The 18,386-nt window shown below is 35.6% G+C and overlaps 1 protein-coding gene across 2 annotated transcripts in view; it reads left to right on the forward strand.

Moving 5' to 3' along the window:
* LOC145265460 (uncharacterized) overlaps positions 1–18,386 on the forward strand; it is a 317,648-nt gene that overhangs the window by 198,144 nt on the left and 101,118 nt on the right. For both annotated transcript variants that reach the window (XM_080121322.1, XM_080121323.1), the window contains one exon: positions 319–482. In XM_080121322.1, the coding sequence (XP_079977448.1) occupies positions 319–482 (164 nt within the window). The remainder of the gene's footprint in view (positions 1–318; positions 483–18,386) is intronic.

An 18,386-nucleotide genomic window follows, 5' to 3' on the forward strand; every position in this document is an offset into this window, starting at 1 on the left:
GCATACTTTATGACCGAGCCATGCTAGCTTAGATAATAGATAAATATTTTTGCAGTTTTAACAAAAAAGCTACAATAATATCAGAGCGTCTCCATTTACACTCAATATCTACAGAATGCCAACATCAATATATTACATATGAATGAACCCCACTGTGCAATTTCCACAGGTTCCACTGGTATATATATATATATATATATATATATATATATATATATATATATATATATATATATATAAAACTATAAACTGTTATTATGCAATTGCATATTATGGCAATTAAAAACTATAAGAATACTTTCGTTTCTTTTCTTCCAGCAAACAAATCTTCAGCACCTAGTCCTCCAACAACTCCACAGTCCGAGAACCCAGAAGAAACAGCAGCTGCACATGCACCAGTAGCACCTTTAAAAATACCACTCCCCCTTGAAGAACATGACGAACCGATCAAAGAACGGGTTTACCTCAACTCATGGGATCCTGTAAGTTCTCTTAGATTTTTGTTTCATTTTGAGAGGGGGGGGCGGGGTAAAAAATATCAAAAAAGAATTATGTGTTATTGATTTGTTTTTCCTTATGTTCATCCCCCAAACAAGGAGTATTGCCACTATTGTCTGAGACTATGTAAAGAAATGAGCAAGATGTTTGTGTACATTACATTTAAACTTCTGCATATCTGTACAGTCTGGGAAGCAGGAAACGGGAAAGGAATTCCAAAGTCTAGCAGTCCGAGGGGAAAAAGCTTTTAGAGTAGAAGACCTACCGCCATCTAGAGATCTCTACAGTGAGGAGGTAGGATCTGGGTTAAATGTGATATATTGATAAGATAGCTCAGCAAGAATTTGTTAAGATTGAACTTGAAAATGACCATGCTTTAGTATGCTGGAAAGCAAACCCATAGTTTATATAGCTAGTAAAGGGCTTTTTATTATATAAAGATCTCTACAGTGAAGGAGGGGGGATTTTGCTTATAAACAGATTTTCTGAGGATATGTACGTCGAAGACGTACAAATGCAATGAGTTCATCAGAGCACATTCCAAAAAAAAGGCACAGAGTTGCAACATTGCAGCGATGAGGTTGGAGCTTGGTTGATCGTGATTCTGAAGTAAACCCAGATTTAGAGCATCAATCTTCATCATTCTTGACATCCATGTTAAATATAAGATTATTGTTGTGATTGGTTATGGATACTCCAAACTAAGATTTACTATTAAATTTAATGAAGAGCATGTTTTCATTCCTCATGACAGTGAAATAAATTCCAGAGAATGAATAAAGTGAAAAGGAATCACAGATAAGCAACAAGTACCCCAAACTTAAGGTTAGTTGTAAAGTTGATGAAGGATATGTTTTCGTCAGAATAACCGTCAAATAAATCCAGAAAACTGATTCTAAGTAAATTAAAATGGTGACATATAACTTATAAGTACAATAGCAATATTTTTGTCAAACTTTCCAATGCGAATAAACCGTGAAGAGGCAAAGGAAAAGAAAGTGTCTTCTCCTTACTCTTTCCTGTGAACACTATCTGCGACTCTTCCAACGTAGATTAGGTCTTCAAAGCCACGTCATTCATGAACATTAATTAAAAAAAAAGATAGCAGACAAACAACAGAACTTGATACTCGAATACAAGTGGGAACTGTTGACGATGCATATGAAATTTTAATAAAAATTAGTTAATTTTAGTAAATTGTTTTTAAAAAATCTTCTTTTTTTTAACTAAAAATCATCAGAAAAAAATGTAGAAGAACCTTTTTTTTTTGTTATCTTGTTTTTGATGGATTACAGCATACAAAGTTAATATTTCATTGTGATTCTTCAGTTTCCTCTCTGAAAACTTTTATTCATTTAATGTGACTTATCTTTTGTTCAGACATTTTCTGAGATTCTGTAATTCTCTCTCTCCAGTTCTCATGGTTCAGTGGGTCAACTGTCTCCATATTCCACTCTGTACAGTCTTATTTAACCACTTGCTTCCTAGTTTTTCTCGGGTGGCCAACCTTTTGCGATTCTACAATCACATTGACACACCGGTTCTCATTAGATAACTGAAATTAAGCACTGTTAAATCTGGTCGATACTAAAATGGGTGACCATTTCGGATTTCCAAATGCTGTATGTATCCTCATGTAGACATCAGTATACAGCATAATCACGTTGACACATTGATTCTCATTAAGTCACTGAAGTTAAGCAACGTTGAACCTGGTCAGTACCAGATTGGTCACCATTTGAAAATACTTGACGCTGTATGTTGGAGAATGTTGACACTTATGGTAACTCCTGTAATTCTTCCGTTTCCTTCGTGAAAACTTTTATTCATTTAATGTCACTTATTCTTTGTTCAGGGGTCAGACATTTTCTGAGATTATGCAAGCTTACTTTCCAGTTCTAATGGTTCAGTGGGTTAACTGTTTTCATATTCCACTTTTTACAGTCTTGTTTAACGACTTGCTTCCAAGTTTCCTTGGTTAGCTAACCTTTCTGCGATTCAGGACATCCATGCTTCCACAATGTTTTATCCATAAACAGCATATATACATTGACACATTGGTTTTTATTAGGTCACCCAAGTTAAACAATGTTGAGCCTGACGAGTACCAGGTGGTTGACCATTTGGAAATACTAAGCGCTGTATGTTGGAGAATGTTGACACTTCTGATAGCTCCTGCATCGCACCTGGTCTTCATCTGTATTGATATTGTCTTGTGGCCGGATCAGGCTAGTTAGAACAAGGCAGTTAACCTGGCTTTATGCAAAACAGCTTCACTTAAAAAAACTCCTAGCATGTCATCCATCATCCCTAGGATGATCAGATGGTATTTGTTGTATCGACGGACAAACCCCTTTTTTTATCCAGAAATCTGACCACACCAGCATAACCAATTGCCATTGGGAGGACCTCTATACTGGGCAAATGTAGTGCTTTCAGTAAATTTTTTTTATCCAGAAATCTGACCACACCAGCATAACCAATTGTCATTGGGAGGACCTCTATACTGGGCAAATGTAGTGCTTTCAGTAAATTTTTTTTATCCAGAAATCTGACCACACCAGCATAACCAATTGTCATTGGGAGGACCTCTATACTGGGCAAATGTAGTGCTTTCAGTAAATTCTATGACCTGATATGTTGGTCAGATTTTACATTACAGATCCATCTAATCATGCATCTATTATTGTGTTACAATCAAGCAAGACAGGACTGATTGAAGGTCCAGCATTCACTGCCATATAGCATGATACTCCTGATATCTCTGCTGTACAACTTGCTAGGAGCAACTTGCAATGTTATCAGAGGCAACAGCTTACGAAATTTCAACTATGTTGCCTTCACCTTTGTGATTGTACCGTGTTCACACCCACCATCTGTACTTGTATATATCCTGGTTAGTAGAAACTTGGCATTTGTTATTAACAACAAGTAAAAAGAACAGTTATTTTATTCAATTTCTTTCAAATAAAATTGTATCCCACTCGGAATATCTTTACACTGGTGACATATTTCAATAATGACCGCTCTGCTCTATTGCTATTTTCATGGCAAGTGCTTGACTGAACTACAATCTATGGCCCTCCCCCTTCCTAAACTTTCACAAAAAAAAACACTTGACTAGCAACAACCATTATATATGATTTCCTCCACTCTCTATCTGTGCTTAAATCTAAATGCAGATTCCATGGACAAAACTTTCTTTCCCAGAACTGCCCGCCTTTGGAACACTGTTCTTCTGGCCTACTTCCCAGTTGAATACAACATGGTAGCCTTCAAATCCAATGCAAACAATTTCTTGTTAAGTTGTCCCCATAAATAATTAAATTCTACCCAATTTACAGCATTAACAATCACTACACTACCACCTTACACTTATAAGCCCTTATGCTCAAGTGGCCTTTAGGCCTTGATAAGTGGCGACTCTCAAGTAAAAAAAAAATAAATAAAACAATAGCATATGCAACCACTACTCTTTTGTGTATTCTGGGCGAAACCTTCCCCGACTTTGTATACAATTGTTGAACTTTGCTGCTCTTGGTGTTGGAGGTTAACCTGGAAACTTGCATGTCTAACTGTGATCAACAAAAATGACAAGAAAACCAGAGAATTCTGTGGCATGATCTTCATGGGTTCAGTGCAAAAACCAGAATTGTTATATAAACAAATCAACAGCAAAAAGTTGCATTCATTAAAGAGTAGCTGCTCTTCAAAAATTATGGACAAGATCTGGGAGAACATCTTGGCATCCCTTCTTCGGAAGTTATCTTGAGGCATGGAAGATTGAGATGGTTTTGGCATATGAAAAGAATAGATAACAACCTTTGGTAACACAGAATGTTGTCTTTTGATGCCAGGGGCAAATACTATGGTGGGACCAAAGAAGCAATGGCTGGACAACATCAAAACTGACCTCTACACTCTAAACATCACAGAACATCTGGTCAATAATCGTAATGTTTGGAGAGCAGCTATCAACACCAGCTGTAAGATATCAAAAAAGCGCCCAACCTCAACAGTCCAGAACAGAAGATATCAAACGTGATATTGTTGTTGTAGTAGTAGTAGTAGTAGTAGTAGTAGTAGTATCGCTTTAGTGCAACCTTTGCTACTTGAAATACTTTAAAAAATTCATTTAAAAATAATAAGCATTTTATTCATTCATTTATTTATTGTTGTAAACTCGGAACATCTTTCTCATTCGTATGAATAGATAAACATTAACATTTTGGTCATTTCCATACGAATTTATCTTTTAAATGTGGCCATGGAGAAAGGAAAACAAAGAAAAAATCAATTTGATTTTTCACTTGAAATTCAGAAATAGATCAGTTTGTTGCAAATCAAGTCTCTCAACAGAAAAGAACATTTGCAAATAAATGCTAAATATTTGCCAAGGAAATGAAAAATATTGCAAAAAAGAATTATTTGTTGCATTAAAATTAAAACATTTGTAGCGGCAAAGTTTACTCTTCCGTGTCCAAAATGAAAATACTTAAACTCGTTTCTGCACAACTGAATTCGCGCAATGCATCCACCTCCATTAATGAAAACAACAATATTTTGAACCAATCAGAGGATTTTCTGAATTTATTCGAAATGGCCCATTTGGATTCAGCTCGACCCTATATAAGGCCCAATATTTCCTTCAATTGAGACCAAAAAAATGAAATGCATTGCTAACACACACTCAGTGACACACTGTCATACACATACGCACACTTACAAAGCACATACACATTGCTTGAATTCCTCCATTGCTAAACTTGAAATATATACTCCATTATCAATTTGATAGGATTAAACATTATATATATATATATATATATATATATATATATATAAAGTAGGCATATTTTTTTTTTGTGTCTATTAATTCTGTTTTTTATCCTTTCAAACTTCTGAATAACGGTCTTCACTTTTGGCAGAAACTGGCTGATGCAATCGCCATATTTGTTGTAAGTCCAAGTACTTTCCAATCCTTCTGGATTCAGCAGTTATATAAATTGTTCAAAGCCAGATTAGATTAATTTATCCATGACGATGAAGCCAAAGGGATTAGAAAGGACTTGCAACAAATATGGTGACTACATCAACCAATTCCTGTTAGAAATGAAGACCGTTATTCGGAAGTTGGAAAATATCAAAAACATAATTAATAGAAAAAAATGTCTATTTTATTTAAGGAAATAAGCTTAAGAGAAAAAATGCTGCATATATATATATATATATATATATATATATATATATATATATATGTATATATATATATATATATGTATTAGACGAACCGTTTAGACCCATAGGATGTAATCGTAAGTATCCTATACCTCTATAAGGCCACCATTCGCCCATGTATGGAGTATTATCATATTTGGGCTGGTGCATCTGCCACTAGTCTCTCGCTCCTAAACAAAGTTCAAAAGAGAGTCACCAATCTGATAGGTCCTGAACTGTCAGCTAAACTTCAGCCTCTGTCCCATGGACGAAATGTTGCATCCCTCTGCCTGTTCTACAAGTACTTTAACGGTGAATGCTCTGACGAACTGCAAGCACTTGTACCCCCTCGACGTAAATACCCCCGACAAACCCGACAAGCAGCTAAATCCCACCCCTTCACAGTAGAGATCCCTAGATGCAAGAAAGCCTTCTACTCCAGTAGTTTCTTCCCCAGAACAGCTAGACTTTGGAATTCCCTTCCGGGTCCCTACTTCCTCGACTGTACTGACATGCAGAAGTTCAAGTGCAACGTGAACCGAAATCTTGCTGCCCAACTCCCTACATAGTACCCCTGATGCTTATGTCCCTGATAGTAGCCCCCTACAAAAAAGTGGCAATGTGCCTTGTTTGGGGTTAAAATGTAATAAATAAAAAATAAATAAAAAATAAAGCCTGTACATTCTTCCACAACAATTACAAATAGAGAATTATTCTCGTTATTGTTGTTGAAATTGTTTTTGCTTTGTTAAGAAATAACTGAATGACTTCCATGTGGAAAATACGTTATCAACTTAAAAGCAATCTCGTTGGAGGTGGGAAAATCAAGAAATGTGTTAATAGTTAGACAAAACAACATAAAAGACGGTTTTATTCAAAATTTTTGTCTGAGAAAGAATATCGTTACACCTAAAAAAAAAAAATTGAATCTTATAAATCATTTTAAAAAGTTAACATAAAATCATTTTTTTGTGGATTAAAAATAACAGTTAGAATGGCACTTGGTAGAGTGCATACGTCCACCAATTCTCAATAGTTGAAATTAAATAGAAATCAACCAATAAAATTAAAAAAAAAAACAACATATTATTGTAAGTACTTTAACTAATTAATATATTGATGACTTATCGCCGATCCATGAACTGGTTACAGAGGAGTTGGCAAATGACTACGGTGACCTGATGGTGTTTCCCTTCTCAAACGACAAGTAGCCAATAGAGAGTTAAGAAGTTCTTGCTAATATTTGTATATATTTTGTAATTGAAAAATATTGAATGAAGATGTTTTATTATTATTTTTTTATGGAAATCGCTCCAGACAAGGCATGAAGCCATAAGATGTAAGGAGCTAAAAAAAGAAGAAAATACTACTTCAAGATCAAAAACTAGCCAAAGGTAAATGTTAAATGGACAGATTTCAACCCAGAAAACAACAATTCTTTCTCCTTTGTCAGAAACATTAATCGTGGAATGTTGAGACTAAAGGACAAAATAAGAGAAGCGAGAATTACTAGGCTGCCGCGAGTAAACCTAACGTCCACTTTCTACTGTCATAAAAAATTATATGATTATTTATTACTCACTAGGGGTTCTCACACAGGTCATCATTAGTGATTACTCAGTGACAATAATCGATGGTGTTCCCTGGAATCTGGGTGAAAACAAGTCTCTCCATATTTCCAATACTCTCCACTTCTTTCGATAACCTTTGCAAATGACTTTGTGTTATTGCAACAGCTGCTTACCATTTATTTCTTGATAGCAACAATCATTGGTCTTCATAGAAGAAATTGAAATTCAGAAAGTAAGAGATTTCTTGGCCTTCGGACCAAGATCAAAGTTATTGGGTTCTAAAGAGGACGTCCCCCAATATGAAAGGGTGAATGTGGTATTATGGTGGAAGAAGATACTAGCTAAGAGAAACTTTTGTTTAGTTTTTGAGTGACAAGGATGACCAACGACCTCCATTCCCCCCCCCTTTTTAGTTGGCCTTGTGCCAAAGGTTTTTGTTCTTGTTGGACTTACATTGTATTTTTAGCCTGAATAAAAGATTTAATATCTCAAAGTGTAGTATCTGTTCTGATGTTGCACTTCAATTTTTTTGTTCTCGGTTAGTGGATGAAAAATCCCTCCCGACTCAGACAATTTTTATTTTTGTTCCTTCCCCATATTAAGAACCGACCTTGGTGTCTAACTCTGCCCTCGTGGGGAGGCAAATAAATAAGAACAATCATTGGTCTTCACTAGAATTTGAATGTCAATAAACTTCCCCAAGGTCTAAGTACTTTTTGCACTCATGATCTCTTTTTTTGGAGGAGCGGGACATACTGTTTATAAGATTTGTGGCAGTTTCAGTTCCTTTGGTTTTATGTAGTGTTATTTCCATCTTTTTGTTCTGCTTTTGTCACAGTTTCCATGTGGCTGGTTTGTGTTTGTAGTTAATAATGCAAGTTAGTTTTTGCATTCGAGGATTTTCCTTAAGATTTCAGTTGTTTTCATCATTAGAGTCTGTTTTATAACCTTGATTCCAATTTTTCCTAGTCTTCTTTTTAGTTACTGTAATTGAAATTAACTTTTTTAGTTACCACAAGTGAAGTTAACTTCACAATTTGATACACACATTGTTGCATTATGACAAAACTTGCTAACAAAGAGAAGGACCAGCATAATTGTTACATCTATTTAGTTTGGCACTCGCATATTAGTCATAAGATTAGCCAAACTCTCAGACTAAGTGCAAGACAAGCACAATTATTATTTGGATAATTTGGCACATATGTATTCGCAATGTTATGAATAGGCTTGCAAACTAAGAGAGTATGGTGACCGTGCAAACAGGCTGTGAGAACATGTAGTTGTTGTAAAGAGAGATTGGCTGTATGCAGAGGCAAACTATGAAGTCTAAGATTTCAAAGGCATTTGATTATGCAAGTTAATTACCGTTTTTAGCAGTCGAGAGATTATGATAAAAAGGAGCGACATTTTGATCTGATATGAACGAGATGGAAGCCAAGCTCAAGCCGCTGTCTCATTGCTACAATTTTTCAAACAATCATTTTGCTACATAACTCTACACTTCCCCTATAAATATTGCCCCTATGAATATTACTCTTAATTCACAATAGCCCCTTACATCTTAGTAACATCAGTGTGCCTTGTTTGGAGTGAATAGAAGTAACAAAAAAATATTTTTTTTGATTATTGCTGTTTTTGTTATTCTGATGCCAAGATTTGCATGTTTTAGTGAATTACTAAAATAATTTGAGAATTGGATTTGTTTCTTGTATTTTTTTTTTTTTTTTGCAACTTCTGCTACAAACTACCTCTGCATATTGTGGTGAAGGTATTCTTAAGCAATGATATGATTAAACCATTTACTAGCGAGAGGTGTTGTAGCTTGGCTGATAAAAGTGAGGCTGGTAGTGAGACTTCAGAAAGTGGATGATGTGATGAGCCTACTGTCTTTGTATCTTGAGTGAGATATATTGGATTTCTACTTTAAGATGAATGATAACGGCTAAATGGACGTAGAACCTGGTTAAAATTGTCCCATCAATGATTTTATGCACGTATAAGTATAGATTCGTCTGGCACTATGTAAGCCAAACATTTCTGCCATCGAGCAAAGAGCACACATGCAGTTCAACTGCTCATAATGAATACCAGGACTCTTTCATCTTAATAGTGTTACCCCTAAACAGGACCACAACATTGGCGACGTATGGATTCGAAAAAGGATCCACAAGGATCTCCTTTGGATAAACAACCAACTTCTGTTCAACAAACTTGTATTTTTATACTTATGAAAAATATTGGCTCCAAAAAGTGTTTTCAACAACAAAAAACGACCTCACCTCGGAAAAGTTTATTTTTCAAAAAAGCCATGAGTAGAAAAAATCGGCAACGCTATCTATCGCTAAAAGAATTGACCTAATTAATTTCTAACTTTTGGTTTGTGCAAATCATTCAATAGTTTCAAATTTGAAATAAGACATTTTTATTGCCTCAGATTTTTTTTCTTTATCCAAAAGCCTTTATTTTTGGACTGTTTGTTAAAAGTGAGCATTTTGGGTATAATCACACAGAAAAAAAAAGAAACTAATTTTTTCTTGCAGCCTGACCGATTTTGCATATTTTTCATTTTTCCAAGAAGCCATATTCGTTTTACAGTATATATTTGAAAAAAAAAAAAAAAAAAACTTGCAGCCTGACCGATTTTTTTAGTGTGATCAAAAATTTCTCTGGTCTGCATGATGTTCATTTTCAAAACAACAAGAAAAGAAAAAAAAAGTATATCAACTCCACGAAGGATTGAAACCGCATTCATTCCATTATGAGATTACAGGACAACAACGCGAATACCCGGCTGTATCTTTGCTATGAAAAGAGATTTCAATTCGTTTTATTATTCTGAATTCTTCTAGACGTAAAATGCTTCATACTTTCTTTTTTTGAGAGAGAGAGTTAAAATAAATTCTCAAGTGTCTTTTGTTCTCTGTGGAAAATTTCACATTTTTTCTGTTAAAACCACATGCGACCAGGTATTATTATATACATATATGTCATTTCTTTTCTTTGTGAATATTAATTTGGCATATCTTCTTGTAAAGTTGCGTTTTTTTCTGTTTATCATTTCTTGGACACAGATTTGTCTTGTGAGTCTATTTTTTCAAAATCGAAGAACTTTCAAGGCAATTAGTTGAAATGATGCGTTTACAGCAGACTCAGACTTTGAAATTACAGAAGCAAGGAGATGAAGAAAGAAGAGAAAGAAAAGAAGAATAAAGAGAAAGACAAAATGAAAGAGAAAGAGGAGTGGAAAGAAAGTAATTCAGTGAAAAAATACTGGAAATGAAGTCACAGGCAAAGAAAAAATTAGAATTACTAATTAAAGTAATAGCGAAGAAAGACAGCAATGAGTCAGTCCAGAATGTTCTTTCCCAAGCCGCAGTCTGGTTAGCATTAGAAACATTTCACTACGTCCTGAAGAGGAGTGGACATTTGAAGCCTATTTTTGCAGATTTGGTGACGTATTCATGGATTGATTGCAAGTCATGGAGCAAGCAAATGAAGGTTTGTCTTTTATTACAAAAATTGGGAGCTGCAGAACATAAGTTTGTTGACTACATCATCCCTAAACAGACGAGCGAATTGTACTTTGATGAAACAGTAAAAACTTTGATGGAATTATACTGTCCAAAAATCAGCTTATTTCATAAAAGATGGAGATGCATCAACCTGATCTGCAAACAAGACCAAGATTACACCACGTTTACTTCAGTCATAAAGAGACGACTTCAGAACTATCCTTATTGACAGCTGATAACTTTAAGTTCCTAATTTTTATTCAAGGCTTAGTGTCGACGAAGGACGCTGAACTTAGACATCGGGCACTAAACAGATTGGAAAAGGAACCAAATATAGCCCTTCAACAATTGGCCGAGGAATGCCAAAGAATCATCTTGGAGAAGCAAGACTCCAAAAATATAAAAGAGGCAGGTGTAGCACACATTCGAAAAAGTACAAAGTAACAAAAAAAAATCTTACTCTCCAAACGATTAAGTGAAATACAAACATGACCCCTGGGAAAAATCCCAAAAGAAATCTGAGTTACCCCATTACCCATACCAAGGATGTGGAGAACTCCACTGGCAGAAGGATTGTCCATACCAGTTCCAGAAATGTGATCGGTGCAGATGCAGTGGACACAAAGCCTTACATTGCAGAGCAAAAGGACCCTGCAAGAGCTATGTAAAAACAATGAGGACTCAAGTGGATGACGAAAATGTACAGAAGTATGTGACGGTAAAAATTGAGGACAAGAATATTAGACTTCAACTTGACAGTGGTTTGGATTTGTCCATCATAGACCATCATACTTGGTGCAAAATCGGAAAACCAAAGATGATAAGAACCAAGAAAGTTGCTCGTTCAATAACTAGAGAAAGAATAAGATTTGAAGGTGAGGTTACCACTAATGTAATGTTGAAAGGAAAAACACTGAATCTCAAGGTGTTTGTATTAAAAAATACTAATAATCTTTTGGGGACAAACTGGATCCAAAAATTTGAACTCTGGGCTCTCCCATTAGCGATTTTTGTCAAAAGTGAAGATGAAAAACTAAAGAAAGACCTGAAGGAGTCGTTCCCCAATGTTTTTTGGACAAATTAGTCCGCTGAACAAAAATTACAAGACAATGCCACCCCAGTCTTCAAAAAGAAACACAGTGTACCATTTGCCTCTATATAAAAGATTGATGTAGAACTAGACAGACTCATCAAAGCAGGAATTTTGACCCCAATCACTGTAGTGAGTGGGTTGCTCCTACCGTGTATGTAAAGAAAAAAATCAAAGGATATCAGAGTCTGCACAGACTTCTCGACTGGGCTGAATGCCACACTTAAGGATCATCATTACCCACTACCCAACCCCAAACTAAACGGAGGGAAAATATTCTCAAAAATATATCTGAGCAAAGCGTACCTCCAAATTCCCATTGAGGAAGAAAACTCCAAACTTTTGTGCATTATCACTCACAAGGGACTTTTTAAGTTCAATAGGTTAGCTTTCAGAATCAAAGTTGCACCAGCCATCTTTCAACAGATAATCAACACAATGTTGAGCAGCCTTGATTTTTCCAAACATAAAAAAACGTTTTTCAGTTATTCAAAACTATAAATGAGTACGGCTTCACACTTAAAGACACCAAATGTGAATTTTTTCCTCAACAAAATAAAATACCTATGGCAGATAATAGATAGGAATCGTAGACGCCCTGATCCAGAAATGTTCATAGCAATAAAGTATATGCCTGAGGCACACAACATAACAACACTGCAAAGGTTTTTAGGCTCAGCTAATTACTATGAAGCCTTCATTCCTAATATGCACACATTGCATGCACCTTTAAATGAAATACTTAGGAAAGAAAAGGTTTTGAATTGGATCACAAAATGCAAGATGACATACAAAAAGCTAAAAGAAGTGATCACATCGGAACTATTTCTGACTCCTTACAACCCAGATTTAGACATTATCATCGCAAGTAATGTGAGCATATATGGAATCAGCGCATGTATCCTGCATAAAATGCCTGATGGTTCACGTGTCAAGAACCCTATTACCTGCGGAAAGGAATTATTCCCAGATAAATAAAGAATCCTTAAGCATCATTTTTGTGGTAACAAGATTTCACAGATTTCTCCATGGACGACATTTTAAACTTCAAACAGACCACAAGCTGCTGATCTCTATTCTTGGCTCAAAGAAAGGGTTGCCTACACATACGGCAAACAGGCTCCAAAAATACTACTAAATTACGATTTTCGTATGGAGTTCCTTCTGTCAAAGAAATTAAAACATGCAGACAGGTTATCCCAGTTAATACCAAGGAATGGTGAACCACTTGAAGACTTTGGGATGGCATCACTATGATCAGAGAGAGATTATAGTTCGATCCTATGCAACACTGTGAAAGAACTTCCTGTTACTCTGGATGATATAAAGAAAGAAGCTGAAAGCGACAATTTTATAAGAGAAACCAAGGAAAATCTGCAGATTGCTGAACGTAGCAGAGGTTTTCTTAACATGTGACCAGGTATATATAGGGAGAGAGTAGTTGTTCCAGCGACCCTCTAAAAGAAAATCTTAAAGGATTTTCACACAGGACACCCTGGTGCCACCAGAATGAAAAGTTCAATGCGTTCATATGTGTGCTAGAAAAACAAGAATATTGAAAAAAAGGTGAAAGCATGCGGAGGACGTGCACTAGCTGCTAATGCGCCACCAATTCAATTTAGCATATGGCCCAAAGCTGATTACCCATGGTCATAGATACACGTGGACTACATGGGACCACTTGATGGACTACTGTCATAGTAGTGGACAGCTTTTCTAAATGGTTTGAAGTCTTTAGGTACAAAAGCCCAACTACTGACTTCATTATAAAAATTCTTCATGAGTTATTCGTATGGTTCAGAGAGGTCGACTATTTAGTGTCAGATAACAGCGCTCAGTTTACATCTGGAGACTTTAAAGAGTTCATGGAGGACTTCCAAGTGGACCACATCATAACTCCAACTTATCACCCCAGATCAAATGGACAGGTCAAAAGATTTGTGGACATTTGAAGAGGCAAAGGACACTCCATCAGAAAAAGCGTTGCAACAATTTCTTCAGGTGTACCGCATAGCACCTAATGAGAATACACCATCCCAGATGTCTCCAGTGGAAGTGATGTTTACTAGAAAATACAGCCAGTCTTTGACAAATTATTGCCAAAACAGGTAAAACCCGCAAAGACAACTGTTCCCAAGAAGAATTATGTCTATAGTCATTAGGCACTAATTAAGTAAGATTCTCTGAATTTCAATTTCTTCAAAAGACCTCTCAATTTGAAATATCTTCTAGAATCAAAATCATGCAAAGGGCTTTGTGTAGCAAGGCGTTATTCTGAAAAGTACATGCAAATAAATGTCTGTTGTTTCACAAAAAAAAGGACAAGTCAAATTCTTTTCTTGTTTTTTGTTTTCCTGTCGGTATACAATGTGTGGGGCCCGAGTGGGTACATGTAACGACTATGTTACATTTTGTGAAATAAATGGAATGAAGGTTCTAAACATAAGGTTTATTATGATTATATCTTGATTTAATCTTCGTAAGGAGGACTGTTCTCTTTGAGCAATTCTAGTTCTCAATAAAATGAAAAAATGTTTATTTAATACATGCAATTATTTTTGCTGAGAAAATCTTTTGCCCTATGTCTGGCAGGTGCACAGAATATTAAGTTGGGAGTGTCATGTCATGGTGACCTTGATATTAACCGACTTACACTTTTATAATGAATATACTTTTTTTTTTATCCTTTCAAAAACATCAGCACCAAGAAAAGAAAACATAAAAAAGATTATATTTACACTTTTCTTCACATCTATTCTATATAAGGCCATCCCTATAAGAGGCCAGGCGATCGTGCAGCTGGTGTCTTTTACTGGAGGCGATGTGAATTTTAGGACAATTTTTATTTTATTTTTTTTTACATGGTAGTCACCGGCTGTTAAAGCTCAAAGGCCACTTGAGCATAAGGTTTAATGAGTGTCAGAAGGTCCATGGGAAAACAACATAATGATGATTAGTGATAGAATTTCATTATTTAAGAGGACGGCTCAACAAGAACTTGTTTACATTGGACTTGAAAAAAGCCATGTTGTAGTCAGCTGGAAAGCAGCCCCATCGTATAAAGTCCCATGGGTAGGTAGTTCTAGGAAAGAAACTTTGTTCATGGAATTTGCATTCAGTTTTAGGCACAGATAGTGAACAGGTGAGAATTGTTGATAGTGGTTGAAGATAGACGAGTGTTAAAAACAAATTATCTTGTTTGCAGTAAACAAAACAAAAAAGAAATTTTAATAGAAAAATTATTCAATGTGTAATTAACAAACGTAGAAATGACTGCAATCTACTGGGAAAGAATTTAAATCATGGTCATTCCTATAAGAGGTCAGGCAGTTGTGCAACTGGGGTCTTTTATTGGAGAAGATGTGAATTTTTTAATCAGAGGCAATAAGCTTATAAAGATATAATGAGGGATGGGGTAGGAGATAGTATAAATCTTTTTTTGCATGCACTTAATTTCAATTAAAGACTGCCTGCCAGGTCTTTGATCATAGTGGAGAAATACTAGAATCAGTAATTTAGGAAAAGGTAACTCGTTTCATAATTTTGTAGGCGAAGGCATTTTAGCCGGCTATTTTCAAGGGGAAATATTTTAGTAAATGGATAAATTAAATAAAAATATAATAAAATTAAAAATTTGATATTTTTATTAATTGAAAAAGGAGAAAGTAAAAAGAGCTTTAAAAGAATTTACTAAAATTTAGAACCCATGAAAACATCAGAGTTCTTTGGAAATGTGATATCCGATAGTTCTTTAATTTTCTGCATTATTTTATACTAGCAAAAGGACCCGTCGTTGACTGGGTTCAAAAACAGCCTACAGAAAATGGACTCTGATTCATGAAAGTATGATAGGTTATGAAAAGGAAGGGCTGTAAATTTGGGTTGAATTTGAGGGTATCAAAACCAAAGCAAAATATGATGAAAGTAAAAATACAATAGATAAACCACATAATTTATTATACCATACCTGTTCACACTGAAACACTTATCACAATATTCTGTGGATCTATATTAAAAAAACCTTGTAAACTTTGTGACATATTTCCATTCTATGGAGGTCAGGCGCGAACAAACACCTCATAATTTTATTATACCATATTTCTTTAAACTGAAACATAATTATCAAAGTATACTTACGCAGATAGATATGAAAAGTCTTTATTAAAGTTTGTGCCTATTTCCATTCTATGGAGGGCAGGTGCGAACGCAGACCCCACAATTTTATTATACCATCCCTATTTAAGTTAAAACATACTTATCAAAGTATTCTTATGTACATCTATATCAGAAACACTTGTAAACGTTTTTTTTTTTAATTTTTTATTTCCATACTTTGTGGACCAGGCACGAATGCAGACCCCACAATTTTAATGAACCACTGTTCTGCCAGATCAAACATACCCATCCCTGTGTCTCGATACATCTTCTATCATTATATGTAATCAGTTTTTTAAAATAGTCAACCATATAGGAGCCTATTCGTGACCAGACACACACACACACACACACAGACATTCAGCTTTATATTATAGATTTATTTGGCTGATTATTCATCTTTGCTTGAAATATGAATTCATCTATCTATATATATAAAAGTGAAAATGTGTGTGTGTTTGTATGTTTGTATGTGTGTTTGTGTGTCCGCTAAAAACTTTCGACAGACACGATGAAAATTCACAAACTCGGTATCATATTGAAGCCCCATTCTTCGCTCGAAAAATATTGAAAAATTGGCCAAAAACCTTCATTTTTTCACCCCGAAATCGACAATTTCCGAAAGAGGGGGGGGTCAACAAAAACGGTCCTCTTGTGACGACGACCGGTTCTACGCATGCGTCAGATGACGTCATGACCTGATTTACTTAAAATAGTTGAAAAATTGACACAATTTCATGTGCGTTGTGTTAGCTCAGTTGGTTAGCGCGTTGGTTCGTTATTTAAACGTTTTGGGTTCGAATCGTGGTATGAGATTCTTTTTTTTTTCGATTTTTTAAATTTAAATATTGAAGCCATTTTTCACGTAACGTTCGTTTTTCTGTTTTTTTGTTTTTTTTACTTCGCTTATTCTTAGCAACACCCACCGATTTTTTAAATTTTAATATCAAAACAGGCTTATTTAAGCCATTTTTCACATGTTTTTTATTTTTTTGGTTTTAACGTTTGTTTTTCTGTTTTCTTTTTTGTTTTTTCGATTTTTACATTTAACATCGTTCGTTTGCCTTACGTTAGTTTTTTTGTGTTTTTTCAATGTTTTGATCACCCCCCCCACTTAAGTTTTAACGTTCGTTTTTATGTTTTCTTTTTTTACTTTGCTTATAACAAACAAACCTGGTCATTGACCTCATTTGCTGAATAGCTATTGCTTACGTCGTTGTCGTCATAACGCTCGACAACTTCCGTGCGGGCACCTGTCAATTTGGTTCTTACTTAAATAAATTCAAACATCTTTCAGTAACTCATTCTGGCTGGCTGAACAGTTCATGTTTTTTTTCACATTTTATTTTCAAACTTCACCTCAGGGCTTTGGGTTCGATCCTAACCCCCCCCCCTCCCGGCACACACACCTCCAAACACCCAGGCAACGCCGGGTACCCCCACTAGTAAAAATATAAAAGTGAAAATGTGTGTATGTATGTATGTATGTTCGCTTTTTGTGTATGTCTGCAAAAGGCTTTGTTCTGGCGGGTTCTGGAGGTTGTCGCTTATTCTTAAAACTTTTTATATCATGTAAAAATCATAATATTTATGAGTTAACAACAGGGTCGCCTGTCTATTTAATTTGCCTGACTTTGAAAAGCTAAATATTCCACATTTTTGGATTCTCGCGTGTGGATGCAGCTTTTTTGTATAATAAAAGTGAAACTAATTCGGAGCTGGCATCATTGTTCCGGTCATGAGCTGTTCCAGTTGCGATCACCGGGAACGTCCAAAAGCAATCAGCCAAAACTGCCCCCGCATTGAAACAAAGTAAACAAACCCAAAAGGCCAGTAAATAAAAAACTGCCACGTGATCGTAACGCTCCCGCGATGACCTCATTAAGCGTCCACCTGTCAATCAAACCTCCTTGACTTGACTCACTTTTTAACCCTTAACTTAACACACTTATCAATTCTTCTCCCCTCCGAGATAGTTGGGTGGCTAGCTTTTTTCCCCTTTAGTTTCCACCTTCGTGTCAAGGCTCCAGGGTTCAGTCCTACCTTCCTACTAAAACTTTTTATTTCTTTTGCACCTCCAAACACCCGGACAGCGTTTTTTTTTTAACGCACACACCTCCAAACACCCGGGCAATGCTGGGTACCCCACGCTAGTCTTCTATATATATAAAAGCCAAAATGTGTGTGTGTATGTATGTATGTTCGCTTTTTGTGTATGTCTGCAAAAGGCTTTTTTCCGGCTGGTTCTCGAGACCATCGCTCATACTTAAAACCTTTTATATCACATTGAAATCATATCTACGAGTTAACAACGGGGAGTCGCCTGTCTATTTAATTTGC

This window comes from Euprymna scolopes, chromosome 40 (genome assembly GCF_053919585.1).
Source record: "Euprymna scolopes isolate OS-2025 chromosome 40, ASM5391958v1, whole genome shotgun sequence".
NCBI lineage: Eukaryota > Metazoa > Mollusca > Cephalopoda > Sepiida > Sepiolidae > Euprymna > Euprymna scolopes.